This window comes from Rattus norvegicus, chromosome 2, assembly GCF_021556685.1.
Source record: "Rattus norvegicus strain SHRSP/BbbUtx chromosome 2, alternate assembly SHRSP_T2T, whole genome shotgun sequence".
Classification (NCBI taxonomy): domain Eukaryota; kingdom Metazoa; phylum Chordata; class Mammalia; order Rodentia; family Muridae; genus Rattus; species Rattus norvegicus.
The window spans coordinates 43,328,813-43,345,412 of NC_141535.1; the positions used below are offsets into that span (position 1 = coordinate 43,328,813).

At 41.8% G+C, this 16,600-nt stretch overlaps 1 protein-coding gene across 2 annotated transcripts in view; it reads right to left on the bottom strand.

Moving 5' to 3' along the window:
* Nucleotides 1-1,188: 1,188 nt before the first annotated feature.
* Rab3c (RAB3C, member RAS oncogene family) overlaps nucleotides 1,189-16,600 on the bottom strand; it is a 243,345-nt gene continuing 227,933 nt past the window's right edge. For both annotated transcript variants that reach the window (NM_001433831.1, NM_133536.3), the window contains 1 exon segment: nucleotides 1,189-8,856. In NM_001433831.1, coding sequence (NP_001420760.1) covers nucleotides 8,669-8,856 — 188 coding nt within the window. In that variant the 3' untranslated portion in view covers nucleotides 1,189-8,668.

A 16,600-nucleotide genomic window follows, 5' to 3' on the forward strand; every position in this document is an offset into this window, starting at 1 on the left:
ATCTTCCTGTGACCCAGTCAATTGGTTTTCAGTGCAGAAGTCCTGCAAATATCCTGAGAGGCCTGGTTGGAAGAAGATCTGTAGAACTAACGCCAGCTAATGACACAAGATCCCTAAGCAATCTAGGCATCACTGATGCATTTGCTGGGCTATGGATAAAGTAGTACCAGCAATTGTGTCATGCCCCCAAGGCTCATAGCTAAGGAGCAGTCTGAATGTCTGAAACTTTTGGAATAGGGTGATGTCCACTTACCATTAACCTTGGGATAGGATGATGTGTGCTTTGCTCTCACATCCCGTCCTAGCTAGTTTTTGGTTGACTTGACATAAGCTAGAGTTGTCCGGGAAAAGGAAGGTCAGTTGAGAAATACCTCCAGCAGAATGATGTAGGCAAGTCTGCATGCCTTGATTAGTTTTCTTGATTAATGATTGCCGTGAAAGGGCTGACCTCACCGAGGCTGGTGCCACAACGGGACAAGATGATCTGGGGCAGAGGGTCACTCAGGCTGAACAAGACATGAGAGCAAGCCAGTAAGTAGCATCCTTTTCTGGCTTTGCTTCAGTTCATGCCCTGAATTTCTGTCTGTTCCCTTTATGACTCTAAGTTATAAACTGAAATAAATCTTGCCTTTTCAAGTTACTTTTGGTCATGGGTTTTTGTCACAGTAGGAGAAGCAAACCAGAACACATCCTATCCACATGCCATGCCTGTGGACTGTAGCAAAAATTGTTAAAATTGTCATGAGGTCTTCCAGCTTCTGATATAGCAACATGTGATTTTCAGTTAGCAGAGGTGTGTTTCTGCCTTGGCAGGTCTTTATCCTCTACTAGTACATAGTACATAGTACGTAGTACATACTACATAGTACATAGTATGTAGTATGTAGTATGTAGTATATAGGTTTTGGTAACTCAAGAACAATCAAGTTGGACAAAATGTTATCTATCTTGAGTTCTTATAATTATTGGAACTCACTCCTCTATTTAGGTCTATATTCATACATTGGATATGAATAGCCCTAAGGAAATACATATTCACTCTCTGCCCTCAGTTCAGACTCTCAATGTTATGTGTGGGATTACTAATGAGGAGAACTAAATGTTATAAGAAGTAAAGATAGATAACCCTAAACCACGTATTATACACTATAAATCAAAAGATAAGATTCATTAGACTAAGACTAAGAATTTCAGGAATATAGTCTCTTAGATATTTATTGTAATCTTCAAAAAATAAAACAAGATAAACTCAGAGAACAAAACCACTTTTCATACATAATTCACACACAAACTAATTACCTAACAGAGCACATACCATTTGTACACAATTAATTTCAGTAATAATAATAATAATAATAATAATAATTTCACAATGTGAATACGCTTTATAGCTTTAAACTCAGACAAGAGCTTCTGTGGACACAGGAAGAGTCACAGTACTTGCTATGCAGCAGTAGTTTTCAACTAAACATCACAGTCACAATAAGAAAGCATTAAATATTGTCTCAAGAGGAGTTCCACAGTGCCATCACCAAGAAGGAGCCCAAAGAACCCTGGCACAATGTAGAATCTTTCTCTGCGCATTGTCCGATGCCCTTAAACAAAACCCAGAGCTACAGAAAAATCTGAGTAGAGGTTTGCCTGGTGATGTTGGATTAGGCAATGTCTTGGGTTTGGGTCATTGGCAAATGTCTAAACTAGCTGCTTGAAAGCAATTCGTGTTTTGTGGCTGAGCTGAGGCTGCTCGGGTCAGGGGAATACACTTGCCTTCTCCGTGTAGATCGGAATGCAGAGAGCCAAGTTAGGCAATTTGTGGGTTTCAGTCTCCATGGTTGCTAATTCTCTTGCTCTTCCTTCCATTCACAGAGAACACCCTGGGGCCTTTTGTATTTGTGTGTTTGGCTCAGTCTTCTCACTACTCAATTCTTCCCGGAATCATGTCTGACCCCTACATAGGAGCCAACCTTGACTCTTCTAGTTCTTATAAGTCTCATTCTTTTTGCTCCGGTGTCTGCCATAATCTATCACTTAGATCATACCATCTCCTTTTGCCATAGTCCTTCTGTGTTCGGCACAGAGCAGAGCACATGGTGATCAGCAACTGCCTAATAACAAATGGAACATTTAACTATACTCTTGGTTCTTTTTTTTTTTTTTTTTTCGGAGCTGGGGTTAACTATACTCTTAAATTATTATTCTGTGGTCAGCTACCTGTTTCCGCTTTTATTTCCCTTTTAATTTGGCACTAAGTCTTTGCTACCTCTGTCTTTCAGCTACCATTTTCACCCTACTTCTTCAGTGGATTTCGAGACTTGTGTACAATTTCCAGACTGGCATGGTTACATTTGGGTCACATATTGCCCACACAACCCAATGTCACTTAATATGACTGGCCTTTTTCATATGTCAGCTTCTTGTCCAGTGCTGTAGAGAAAACAGATATTTACTGTGTATGGATAGAATGGCGCCTAGAACCCACTGCATTCCATTTTTCAGTAACACCTACCTCCTAAAGGGATAATGGCTTGCTAAGTACATGAAAAGGATGAGGAGGACAATATGAAAATGAGGCATTACCTTAATAATTGACACAGCAAATAAGAGATTGAGTTGGTGATTCAGCTTAACTTTCATATCCAGAAATACGTTGAACTTTTGAGAGCCCAATGACTAGCCTGGGTACAGCTTTGTGAAGTTTCAGGACAGGAAGTGTGGTTCAGAGATTTGTGTGTCTGTATTAGCATTTCAAAATGGATCGAGTATCTTTACTGGCTTTTCTCTCTTTTCTAACAGCAGAGTGGACAACTGAGAGTTGAAAGTGGATGTAAACGTTATCTATAAACTAAAAAGACACAGATAATGCTACTAGATCCCAAGGCTGACTTTGCTGAGCTTGCAAACAAAGAACAAAATTAAGTATCGATAAGATATACATACAATACAAGAGTGGAGAGTTTCCAAACAGAACATGTGATCAACCTTTCTGAGGAGAAAAGGTGACTTCTGGATATGCATATTATTCTTAGGTATCTAAAGTAGCTGCTTAATACACTCTTGTAGGATTATTAGGGAAAATTCTGAACTATAGAGGTGAATACTTTAATAAAACAAACTCACAGTCATTCTTTCTCAGAAACAAAACCCACAATTCTAAAATCACAAATCAGACATGTGTTTTCAGATATTAAATATTTGACTTATAAATGGGAGAAAAAGGTACTTTTAAGTAGGCACAGAGGAGTTTCCCATGATGCCAGTCAAATGTTGACTGTATAAATTGCACTACTAGACAAACACTGCTACAAGAAATCATTTGAATAAGCACACGGCTATCAAAGCATCTCACGCATTCCTCATAAGTCACTCTCACACTAGTTTATATACACTGAGTAAGTCATTAAATATTGCACTTATTGGCCCATGAACCCTCAATTCTGAGGTGTTGAAAAATAGAAAACAAATCTATTTTTAGAACATATTTCATGCAACATTTACGACATTTCGGTTCTACGAACACCATTAAGTAGTTGTACATTGGGACAGTCCACTGGCATCACGTCACATCTGACATTAACAATATATTAACAGGAATTACAGGACGGTTCCCATTCATCATGCTTTCTAGGGGGGATGAAAATGACATGGAAGTCATCATATTGACATAGTAGACAACCCCTAGACTTCACTTTGACAAGGAGTATGGATTCACTAGTAAGACACGGGTCATGCTCACATCCCTGACAGGCCAGGGAGGCATGCAGCTCATGTGTCTATGAGCTCAGCACTCATGAACCTAAGCAATTCTGAACCACACATGACAGGAACATGCTGATATTTCCACTACACACGAAAGGCCACAGCAACTCTCAGTTGTCCACAATGAAGCAAAAACGAACACGGGCGAATGAAATAGACAGGTAGTCCCCAGCCTCATTTCAGCAAGAAGTGACTGATGGAAAGCCCAGGTCTCACAGTTGCTGAGGGGAACTGAAAGGTGAGGTGATGTCATTTTGTGGGGATAGTACTTTTAGAATGTCCTTAATGATTTTTAAAATTCTGGCAGTATGAAAGGGCCACCGAAAGATAAAGCCTAATTCGTCCTTAGCTACAGGATACTTAATACTCCTGCTCCAGATGCGGTTGTGAGATGACTCATTTCTGTTACCTTCAATGTTTGCAGGATGCACTTTCTCTCCACATGAAGAGTCTATTGCATTGAAATTTTAAGTAAGATGTGATTACAAATGGCGCATAGCAAAATGGCCCCTTTTCTTTGCACAGAGAAAGTACCAACAATGGGGATTTTTCTCTTTACCGAAAAGGGTGTTTTAGCAAGTGTGTGTTGGGGTAGGGACAGGCACATGAGTGTGTCTCAACTGTAAATATGTCAGTAAACTGTAGTGTCCTAATTAAATTCCAGGGTGTAATACAGGCTTATGTCTGATTTGATTTCTAGAAAAAAAAATCACATAAAATATAAAGGACTTCAAAGCTTATTTGAATATTCAGTGGTTTAGCATTCCAAAGGAGAGTCTCCATTCCCCTGCAGACAGCTCAAGTACAGGTAACATCCACTGACTGGCAGAACTGTGGACGCTGCACCATTCAGAGTGAGCAAAAAGGCCTTCTGGGTAGCCTCACATAGCACACTGAGAGTGCACACATAGGAGGTTACTAGATTCTGTCAAGAAGACTAAAATCTAGACAAAGACAGTTTCCCAGACAGATGGGCTAGCCTGCAAGCAAAATGACTGAACATTCCCAAATTACAAAGAAGACTAGCAGAAAACATTAACTTTGCAGTCTAGAATAGTTTCGGTCAGGTCACACTTTTAAGATCACTCATGTCCCTGTTTTTCACATGTAGCATCGATCTTGGCTTGGTGAAGCTCGATAGAGTTTGGATACAGTTTTAATACACTCCAAGTGCCACACAATAACAGCAACAGCCACAAAACAAAATAAAGCACTAAAGAGCATACTTAGCCATGTACTAAAGTTCACAGTGGATAAAGCACTGTGAACGTCAACACTCTGACGTTAACGTCGCTTGGTGGAAGTTAATAGGGGAATGCATTTTACTATAAGATTATTGTTGTCACAGATGTAATTAAAATTAGAGGCTTAAATTGGCTCCTGAATGAAAGGATAAATGTGCTGAGTAAATGAATTTGGATAGGGGTGAAGTAAGTAAAATAAATCCAGTTTTAATTGAGCACATTGGTGTCTTCAGTCGCAATTTTGTAGAATTTATATTCCACATTTATGACCACTGAAGCACCATTATATGTCCTTCTCCAGCACAGTCTTCTGCCCTTATTTACCTGGCAGCAAGCAATACCCGATGGCCCCAGGGAGGAACTTCATAAATCTCCTTGTAGTCACTGAAGCTCCTGATGGCAGTAGGTGCTGTTGGGTGGGGTTAACAACAGGGAGCTAAGCCATTGCTTTAAAGCAATTCTTCCTTCGAGCCCATAGATGTGATGCTTATGGTTAACTTGCCATCTTGGAACCCAAGGACACCTTGGGAACCTCCCATATCCATTCATACTGCAAGATGGTTATGCAGACAAAACCCCTTCCACTTGCATTAAGAAAGGAAAGAGGTGAAGCAACACCAGAGTTCTTGGGAATGCTCTCTGAAGCAGTTAGGGTTCAGTTCTTAAAGCAATGGATGGACAGGGGTACCCAGATGACCACAGTGCAAGGCAAGGGCACACTTAAAATACTAAATTGCATCAGAGACAAGACCTGGAAAGACAAATAAGTAGTTTTTGAACATCTTTTTAGATACGAATTTAGCCAGGTCGGCAGGACATATTCATACTTATGTTGATGACAGGATGGGTAGTATGTATTTGTACATATGTCATGTAATGAGCAAAGGTTGACAAATCTCAGCATTACAGTGTTAGAATTTATAAACTATATACATCAACACTTATAGATGTTCTATTATCTGGTTCCTATTTGCCAAATTTGATTTTACAACCAAGGCATCTTGATGATATTAGGAACAGCAACTCTTCTCTCTTTTGGGAGCGATGTATCTCTCTGGAAATGTTCACTGAATTATTTGGAATGAAATATATAGCAGGTTGGGAATTTTATAACTTTCAATTGAGACATTGGGGTTTTATAACATTTTATAACTTTCAATTGTTTCCATGGGGTTTGGAGAATAGGAAGTATGGAATGTTTTTTGGGCAAGGACATTAGGGCTACTCTCTGTCCACTGACTAGCACATCATGGTCTTAACTTTGGAGTTCTCAATAGAGCATATACATGTGGGTACTTGGCTTCGGTCAATCAAATGCAACCAGTTCTTCGGGGGAATTTTCAAATGAGCAAAGATGATTGTTTCCCTTTCTCTCTTACCTGCTCTCATTTTATAACATACGCATATCAACATCTTTTTGAAGAAGTCATTCAAAGTATCCGAGTGAGGCCTTTCACACTCATTGCAAGCATGCAAGGAATGAGGCCCAGGCTTCCTGACTCCATTGTCTTGTTTTAGAATGTTCTGCAGCAGAATTGACAGCTATAGTATTTAATATGGCCACATCATGGCCCAGGTCATAGAAATAGGATGACATCACATGAATACTATTGCAAAGAAATCCTACTTTATGTTCCTTGCTTCTCTCTTTCCTTTCCTGTTAATTTCTATGATTCTTGAATTTAGGTGTCATTAAACTTTAAAAAGTCATCAGTGTCTTCTAATCTTTGGTGAACCAATACTTGCTCCTCTGGGTGTCAGAGTGGAAACTTACCACTAATTTATAAGTTTGAAACTAAGCACGCGAGAAGAAAACACGCACATACTATCCTGTCAATAGCCCTGCCCAACAAGCTTGTGCTAAATACTTTCAGGTGATATTTCTCTAGTTTTGAAGGGAAGGGTGAATCTTTTACACAACCACCAAAATGGAAAAAGTCTACCAACAAAACTTTACTGTCCTTCAAACTGGTGCCTTCATAAGATCCTTGTCACAAAGACTTCTGGGAGACTTCTCTTGGCATTGGGACAGATGTTAAGAGTTGTTCTGTATTAATTCCTCCTCCTCCTCCTCCTCCTCCTCCTCCTCCTCCTCCTCCTCCTCCTCCTCCTCCTCCTCTTCCTCCTCCTCCTCTTTTCCTAGAGCAGGTTTCTCTGTGTAGCCTTCACTATCCTAGAACTCACTGTGTAGAACATTCTGGTCAGAAACTCAGAGATCTGCCTACCTCTGCCTCCAGAATGCTGGGACTAAAAGTAGGCATCACCTCCACCAGGATTTTGCATATTATTTCTATATGGTCTTCAGGAAACCTAGAAGAAAAGACTGGATATTCAAGGCTCTCACCCTTCTCTTGGACTGCCAGGATTCTTCAGTCTTCAGGGCGGCTCGGTGCCATGATCTTCTGTTTCACTTGAGCATATTTAGAGACGTATGTTAGGAGGGCATATTTTAGAATTATAAATCCTCTGAAAAATATGGTTATAAAGATGGTCTTTTCCTCAATGCAGGGCTAATGGAAAAGTTACCTAGTTGCCTCCTAAACAGGTAGGAAAGCTTAGCTGAAGTTGGAGCAGAGAGCAGTGGTTGAGATGTTGGCCTATGGGAAGAGAAGCACGAACAAAGCTTCAAGCCAATTTCTAGTCCAGAATTGGTGCTGGTTCCAGAGAGCCAGGGTCATGTTCTGTGGTGTGGGATAAGTGGTTAAGGGATGGAGGCTGCTCAGGTCATGGAATTCCACAGCAACTCACAGCACTTTTGGTCGCAGTGCTTCTTGTGCAGCTGACACTAAGTAGGTACCTGACTAAGTCGCTCTTACACATGCAGAGATGTGCAGAATCACTGGCAAGGATCACTGCAGTAGGGTATGCAAACCTTGATTAGTGTTTATGTGGTTCAGTTTGCAAGGGCCTGAATTCCCTTTTCTTTATCCCATGATAGAGTTTTATGATTTGTAGCTTGGGATGCTTTGACTGATTATCCTTCTGCCTCAGCTTCCTAACTGACCCTGCACCCAACCTCTCAATGTTTTAAACGTTAACACACCCTTCAGATATTATTAGTGAAAATGCGATATATATATATGTATATATATATATCGCTTTTTCTAATAGTAGACTGCCTGGACCTGTGATGGGGTCCCCAATCAAGAGCAAAAGTCCCACTTACTTTTTAGACAAAGGAAAAACTAAACTAGGCTTCCTGAATCTCCCATTGCTCACAACACACACACACACACACACACACACACACACACACACACACGCACGCACACGCACACACAAAGGGTCCCTAGGTTATCATCCATATAAGTGAGAAGTGTGATTTGAATCCATGGCACCAAAGTTATTCTCAGTAAAATTCTAGTCTGGGGTTTCTTCAATAGCTTAACTGAGAAAAACATTGCAAAATGTTATGAAGGACACATGAATGATAAACCGCATGCAAGTAGCAGGTGTTTATAGATGAATAATCCTTACAAATATAAGAGCAAATTCGCCACATATTACCACAGGAAATTGCTCACGGTTTGAATGCATATATGGGCCACTGACATCAAAGACTTCCTTCAAATAATTATTAGGCAGTATGATTGAAGGCTAATAGACCATTTATAAATGCTGTTTCTTGGCTGCTCTGGAGCCCCTTGGAGCTCCTGTGCGGGGGGACATTAGCAGCCACAGTTGGGCTGTGGTGGAGGAGGGGTTTCCTTGAGCCTCGTGCTCTGCTTGGCGGCTGTGATGGCTGGGTCAGTCTCCAAGCTCTCTGACATTTTGTCACAGATGATATCTACGAGGCGCTCAAAGGTTTGCTTCACGTTGATGTTATCCTTGGCGCTGGTTTCAAAAAACTCAAACCCTGGAGGAAACATACAGAAACAGGCCTGTTATTTCATGCTTCCGAAGAAGCCCAATGGACTCAGTTGTAGTTCTGAGTGTTGATGAGAAGAAGGCAGCAGCGGGAGATGGCTGTAATTTAGACTGGGATGACAGCTGGACAAGAAGTGTCACCCACTGACCAGAGGGAAGAGTTATAAAGAGGGATTGAGATTGATGAAGTTCATTTTGTCTCTATGGATTCATTCGTGCTGTCTGCAAGGGCAGAGAGGTTTTCCAAAAGGAATCGGAGTTAACAATGGAATCATTAGGAACCCTCACCAGCCAGTCCTCCTGTACGGACTGCTTGTTCCTGCCTCTGGTGTGATAAGTCTTTGTTGACTTGGCTGGATTAAAAGCAAAGCACTGAGTGTGATTTTTCAGATACAACTAGATCGTGTGGACTTTGACTTAATCAATGAATCAACCCCTTGATGACATTATTGGTAGGTAGTGAGCAGTTGAGGTGGGGTTTAGTTGGTGTGAATCCTTTACTGGAACTGTATCCTTGGGTGCTAAGTTATCCCTTGCTATGTTTCCTGGATGTGAATTGTTGTGTTCAGCTACAACGCTGACTCTTCTGAGAAAAGTGAGATACAACTCCCTTAGGATTTTCTTTCTGGCTGCCATGTCGTCTTTTAAAGTTTTCTCTAAAACTGACATTGACCTCCATTCTTCAGTCATTTCTGTATTTTGTCAAAGTCATTAATTTTTTTAATGAGAGAATTAGAAAAGACCCTGCGCATATTCTACTGAGAGAGGGACTATGAAGTTTCTATACAATCCTGTTGTAACTTTTTTACAGTTTGTTCAATGGCTGCCCAGTCATGGGAGTAAGCAGGATCTAACAGGACACAAGGTGGCGCTAAAGAATCACAGGAATTACCATAGACCTCTGTCAACCTCTGGATATTTGAACTGAGTGTTAATCCAATAATCCTACAGTCTTTGTAATACTGTTTCAACTATCTGGTGGGGGCAGTACCTTCTCACCAGTACTGTTTATGGCAGTAAAGTTTGTGAATGAGAAAGGAAACAATACATTTTAATTTCTACAAGAAGGTAGGAAATATGGGGGATGAGGGGGTGGGCAAACCCTATTTTCCGGATGTGGCTGTCTGGAAGCAGTCTCAGAATGCAGCTCTGCACACAATGTTATCATTCCATTGTTCGAATTCACATTCTACTGGCTGTGCTTGCCAGTCAGTTGCTATGGCAACTGCCCCAATTGGCCAGACAGAGATTGGTCTGGTCCACTGGGGGGAATGTTGATTTAGAATGTGTTGAGCAGAACATAGAGAGCCTTTTCTAATCCATTCTCAATTTTACACCCTATAAATCCTTCTGGTTACATCTGGCCCTATCTCAGAGGAGACATAAAGATTCAAAATGATTAAATCCAGTGAATGCCTGGCTCCTGGGACCAAAATGAAAAAAAAAAAAAAACAAAAAACAAAAACAGCCCACTACTTTAAATCTATGCCTAAATCCCTTTAATAACTAAGAAAAATACTTGTTTTCTTGAAGAGAATTGGAAGGGAAAATAAATTATTTTCATAAGTTTAAAATTTCTAATTTTTCGGCACCACTATTTGATCAGATGATTAAACCCCAGTTACATTTTGACTGCTGCTCTGTTAGAATCTGAGTACCAGCCAGACCCAGGAGGCTAATCATCATCAGAGTCTAGGAAACAGTATTTCAGTCCACCTTTGGCTTCTGTTTCCTTCTTATTGTTTTATGTCTGCACAGTGATCATGATGTTCTCTTAGAGTAGAAATTTCTTTATCTATCGGCAAGGTCAGGTGGTGTGGACAGTGCTGGTTTTTCTGATGTCAATGAAGTCCCTATGGCTGGATCATTCAGTTTCTTGATGGACCCCCACTGGGGCAGGACAGGCACCCTCTGATCGATGTCAATGCTTAATTATCAGAGCTCTTTGCTTGCTTTTTTTTTTTTTCTAGGTGCTGGTGTTACTGGGGGTGGGCATCATTTGAGAAGATTCCAAAAACACACTGGAGATGTGAGACCTTTGGAGGAAACGAATCATGAAATTTGGGTCAAAGCTGGGACAAGTTTCAGTTCTACCACCATTTCAGCCAGCGCTTCTTTTACATGTGATAGGTGGGGAAAAGGCAGAACTTGAAACACCGAGCCATTGCTGAAAGATATGGGCTCCCATCCCCCTTTATCAAATGCACCTCCTTTATCTGGGTGTTAGGTCACCTTAGAATGCTGCTGTGTATGCTGGGAACAGTAACATGATCTCTGATCACAAAATCTAAAATGTTCTGAATTTCCATTCCTTACTGTGGGATCCTGGGAATATGTGATCACTCAGAAGATGGTGTCTAGGAGGCCTGCACATCATGATAACACTCTTTCCCCAGCATGAGGAGTCTGTGATATGGTGAGAGTGTGGAAACTTATTGCCTCAAGTACCCTGGCAGCCCACTGTTAACATGCTAGATTTTTAAAACATGTCCATTGGTTCCGTATGTTTGTTTATTTATTGTTTTTATATTGTACGTGGTCATGTATGTATGTAAGTGTGCATGTATGGAGCACATGTGTGCAGGACAGACAATGGTAAGCAAGAATCTGTTCTTTCCTATTAAGTGGGTCTGGGGATTGAACTCAGGACCTGAGGCTTGGCAGCAAGTTCCTTTCTGTACTGAGCTATCTTCCTGGTGTAACATTCTAGATCTGTCACCAGGAGCAAATGATGGCTTCTGTACCCACTTTCATAATTTATGATATTTGCTTTGCCTGTCTTACAGCATTATCCTGACTTTCAAATGGGGAAACATGGGCAAAGCTGGAAGGTGTCAGGACAGCAGCATTAGGGGGCCACACACTGGCGTTTGTGTAGTCTAGGGCTTACCACATCACCTGCAATATTGAGAGCCCTTTGAACATTTTTAACTCACTTCATCCATGAGCAGGCACCCATTTATTTGTCTAGTCTACAGATAAGGAAGTGAAGGTGCGAAATGGATGAGTACTTTGTTTAAACCTTCCCATGGTTGGCTGGGAAATGGCAGAGGGAGAGTATCCATTAGCCACCTACAGACTTCCCTGCCTTTCCATGTACCCTGAAGAAGGGAACTATGATGGAGTTAAATGATCAGTTCTAGGGTAATGAGTAATTATTAATTCACACACACTTTCATTAATTTAAATAATTCGAAGGTGATTGCATGCACTTAAGAATGTCATCAAACCAAACAGTACAGCTGTTTAACAGTTTAAAATACACAACAGGATTACAAAAGCCACATCTCCAGATGAACAAGAGAAGTGCAGCTACAAAATGTTCTGCAAATTAAACTGTTTTCCAGTGACCAACAGCCTAAATCTATCTGTCATAAAGCACAGAGTTCAAACAGTGGGAGCACAAGGTCAAAGTCACAGCACAGTACTGTGTCATTGAGTTGCTTAGATCCATGGGAATGGGAGCCTATCATGCACCCCAGACTTCTGTGTCCATTTGAATCACAAAGGTGAAACCTCTCTGTGAGAAGCCACTTATGTCCCATACCTGTGTCCAAGCATGTTTAAAATCACAGCCTAACCCACAAATGTGAATGTTGGAGCCTTTATTCTTCTGGTAACTCCTTGGACTTTCTGGTTTTTACATCTCAGTATCCTGGCCTTTTCACCTTAGCTACCTGGACCTGATGACTTGTTCTCAGAAAACCTTACCCTCCCATCCATATGCGCCATTATCATCAGAAGCCAGGTGTCAGTCAAAGAAGCCTCTTGGGTTCGGTCCCCAGCTCCAAAAAAAAAAAAAAAAGAACCCCCCCAAAAAAAAGCCTCACAGTCTTACAAAACTGGGATCAAAGGAGTAGCCCAAGGTCACGTAGCAAGCTGACTGTGGAGTCTGACACACCCCCTGACAGGTTACCACTTGAGCTTCTTGCCCTGAACACCTGCCCCTTATGCTGCCCGAACTGTAATTAGGGACTTTAAGACACATGTGTCTTTATCAGGTGAGCAGTGGGCATGCTCCGTAAAACATGGATGGGCTGGTAGATCTTTCTCATTCCTCCCTACTGCTCTCTCTGGCAGAGGCAGCCCTGCTCCAGACCCGGAAGAGCACGTGCCCCAGCCAGCACATTCCTGCCTCGGGGTTCTCCAGACCTGACTTAGAAAGAATAATTCCTGCCCTTTCTAAAGCCCATGACAGGCAAAGCCAGACACGATTTAAGCTCAACTACTTGCTGGGGCCCCTCTACAGCTGGAAGAGCAGCTGACTCCCTGGAAGGACTCTGCTGGTGAGCAGGGACATCGCAAACCCTGGGTCTTGTGGGGGATGACACAGGTCTGGCACGGTTCTTTACCCTGTTCCTTAAACGTCCTTGGAACACAGCACAGAGAACCCTGGAACCTTTCCAGACTCCTACACACAGGGAAGCAAGCAGGGCCACGAGGCCATAAAGCACGCTGCTCTGTCATGAGCGGCACTGAAATGTCACAGCCCCCCACTGTGATTATCCTGGGTTAGCAATAACAATCGCAGCTCCAATATTGAGTACTGAACAATCTCTTTCTCAGCCCCTTTATCAGTGAACTTATTCAATTTCATAATGATATTAAATCTCCTCCTTCATGTTAATGCTTATACCCTATGGTAAAGCTCTTTAGTAGTTTTTTTTTTAAATCTTTGTATTCACCCCAGGAAAGAAGTCCTGAACACTGTTTGGGCTCTCTGACCTTTTAAATTTGAAGGAAAAATCATGTGTGCCCGCATCCACCATAACTCCCCAAACTGTACTTTAGTGCATCATTCCTAGCTGTCAATATTTTACATTCTTGCTGTCTTCTCCATTTCAAGTGGCCTCTTTCTTCATTTGAATTGTGACTACAGAGTTTCCTCTTTAATTTTCCAGTGGAATCAGATGAACCAAAGTTGTCGGGGAAAGGTCATCTTGATGCCAGGTAGGTGACAGTTGGGCCAGAAATAAGGACTTCAAAGCAGCAGGACCAACTGTCAGAGCTGGTCCCATGTTGGGGATCCAGCCAAGAGATGGATTTTAGGAGTGGGAGGGGAAGAGGATTTGACCCACTTCCCTGAAGAACGGCCAAAGAAAACAGCCAGAAGCTGGAACAGGAGCTCAGACCAGCCCAAGGCCAAAGTTGATCTTAATAGACAAGAGAATGAACTGGTCCTTCAGGCTCTAAGCTTCTTGTGTCAGCCAGATGGCAGGATTCAGAACCTGGGCAAGGGTCCCCTTATAGCGCTGATGAACGCTTGTCCCCACACCGAAATCATCCCTGCCTCACAGAGACCTACAGACTCTCCTTTAGTCTCCTGATAAGGAAGAGGGAGCCCGAGTTTGCTGGAGTTGAGGCTGCACAGGCTTCAGGAAGTCGTCACTCTCCACTGAGTGAAATTCAGGGTGCACAGCTGGGCACCCATTCCCCAGCTCTTACACTTCCCCTCGTTCTCTACACATCCAACCTCCATCTACCACGCTCGCCCCATCCACATCTGCTAAGTGACTCCAAGGGTACGCTCGCTGCGGCTCTTCCCGTGCGTCTCCCTAAAGAACCCCACCCTGTATCCTCTCTCCCCAGTCAAAATAGCGTTTGCTGGCTGTTAAATCTGCTCCCAAGACGGTTGAACTTTCAATCAGAATTTACCCTGTACTGTCAAAGGCCACGCAGGAGGAACAACAAACAGCTTTAGAATTCATGGGATGTGGCCCACGGGTTAGCACAAGCAAGATGGGTGTGCGTCAGAGAGGCAGAGAACCCGAGGGGTACTTGTTCTGAGGACTTGGCGCTGCTGTGGAGTTCTGCTCTGCTTGTGGCCCTCACACCCATCTTAATCTGGGACTTGTATGAAAACTCTAAGGGGGCTTCCAGCCCCTCACTGGGCAGTGGCATTGGCACTCACAATAATAGTGCTTGATCTCTTTTAGGCATTGCTGCTGGAGCAGATAAATAATTCAATCACCACTCTAGGGAGGACCTTAGAAATTTAGATTGTCAGCAATGACCAGCACACTTAGACAACATTTGGAAAAATGAATTGTTAGTGAAGCTATCTAGGTTAAGACATTTTTGTTAGTGGCTTTGGCACAGAAAATCTCAGGGAACAATTTGAAGTTCAGAAAAACACACTTATTAATTGAGCTAGGGACCTTTTGAGGTCAAGGAACAAGAGCAGTGGCAGCCTAACCAGCACCGGCTGATGTGACTTTTACTGAGGCTGGACTGGTGACTTATGAGGTAATTAATTTCTTGTATCCATCCTCACCCTCAGCTTCCTGATACGATCTAATAAAAATTGCTGATGAGTAGGAATGAAGTCTGAGAATTTAAAGTAGAAACAGCTGATTGTTTTTTATATGGAAGTGTAGAGTTGTGACTTTTTAAAATTTTGTAAGATTACTTTTTAAGATAAATAAGAAAATAATTAATCATTTCTTTGTGACTGGAAATTGTTGACTGCCAGTAAGAGAAAATGGCTGAGAAAATTTCCTTGCCTACTCACACTTTATAATAAGTTTCTGAGTTATGAGTGGATGTGGGTTCTTGGGAATCATTTTGTTAAGACCTAGGTAACTGTTACCTCTCTATCCTGGCATTCTGTGTGCAAATGTCATAAGGAAACTTTTTCATGTGTTGTTACTGCTGTTACTAGGATGTTCTGTGCTTTGGTGTTCTTGAAAACTATTTGGAATAGAAGTCAATTAAAATGACTTTGTCTATTTAGCCACAACAAGCTTGGACCTGAACCCTCCACCAGGTAACACTTCCTGCACCTCTGTATAAGCTTGTGTGGTTTTTGCCTTTATAAACTGCCCCTGGGTTGGACCCCAATAGAAGAGAGACACCTGCATCAATATAAGAAACTATTTGGGATAAGACTTCCAGGTTGAGTAGGGATGGAGTAAGTTTAAGCTCCCAAGGTCTCTCTGGAACTTATATCCTGATTGGCAGGAAGAGACCTGTACTTGGGTAACTGGCATTTTGATTGGGAAGTTAAGACATGAATGTTAGGCTAGATAAGTCTCCTGCCACAGCTGAATACCCCAGTCTATTGGAGCAGGATAAGTGTACAACAAAGACATGTTCCAAGGAAATCCTTTATCCCTAAACCCTGGTTGGTTCAATAACTTTGCAAGGTGTTTGTAGATTTTCGGCCTGTAGGATCTGAACTCAAGAGCACAGCCAGCTCCCAAGTCTAGTCTACAGCCCTGATGAATCAGCCTTGGTGCTAATGATCAATAACTCCCTGTCTGTCTGAGATGGGTGTTCCTGTGGTTTGTGAGGCAATTCATGAACCCGTACAAATTTGTTTCTTTACTAAGAAATGTTTTTTCATAATCATTCATGAAAAGAAAATAGAATGTAATCACATTTTAATTCTATACCGCCTGAAAGATTTTGCAGGGATATATACATTGTGGGAGACAAAATAAAGTTGTTGGAGCGTACTCATCGGCATTTGCTCCATCCACACAATATGTAAGTCTGTATATACATGTATGCATGTAAAGTGTTTGGCACCAGCTCATTGGATTTTGCTCCATCCACCAGAAACATGTGTCTGTGTATGTATGTGAAGTGGTTGGAGCTTTGCTCCACCCACCCAATATGTGAGTGTATGTATGTGTATGTGTGAGTATGTGTGCGTATGTATGTATGTATGTATGTATGTGTGTATGTATGTTTGTATGTATGTATGTATATGTATGCAGCTATGTTTGTAT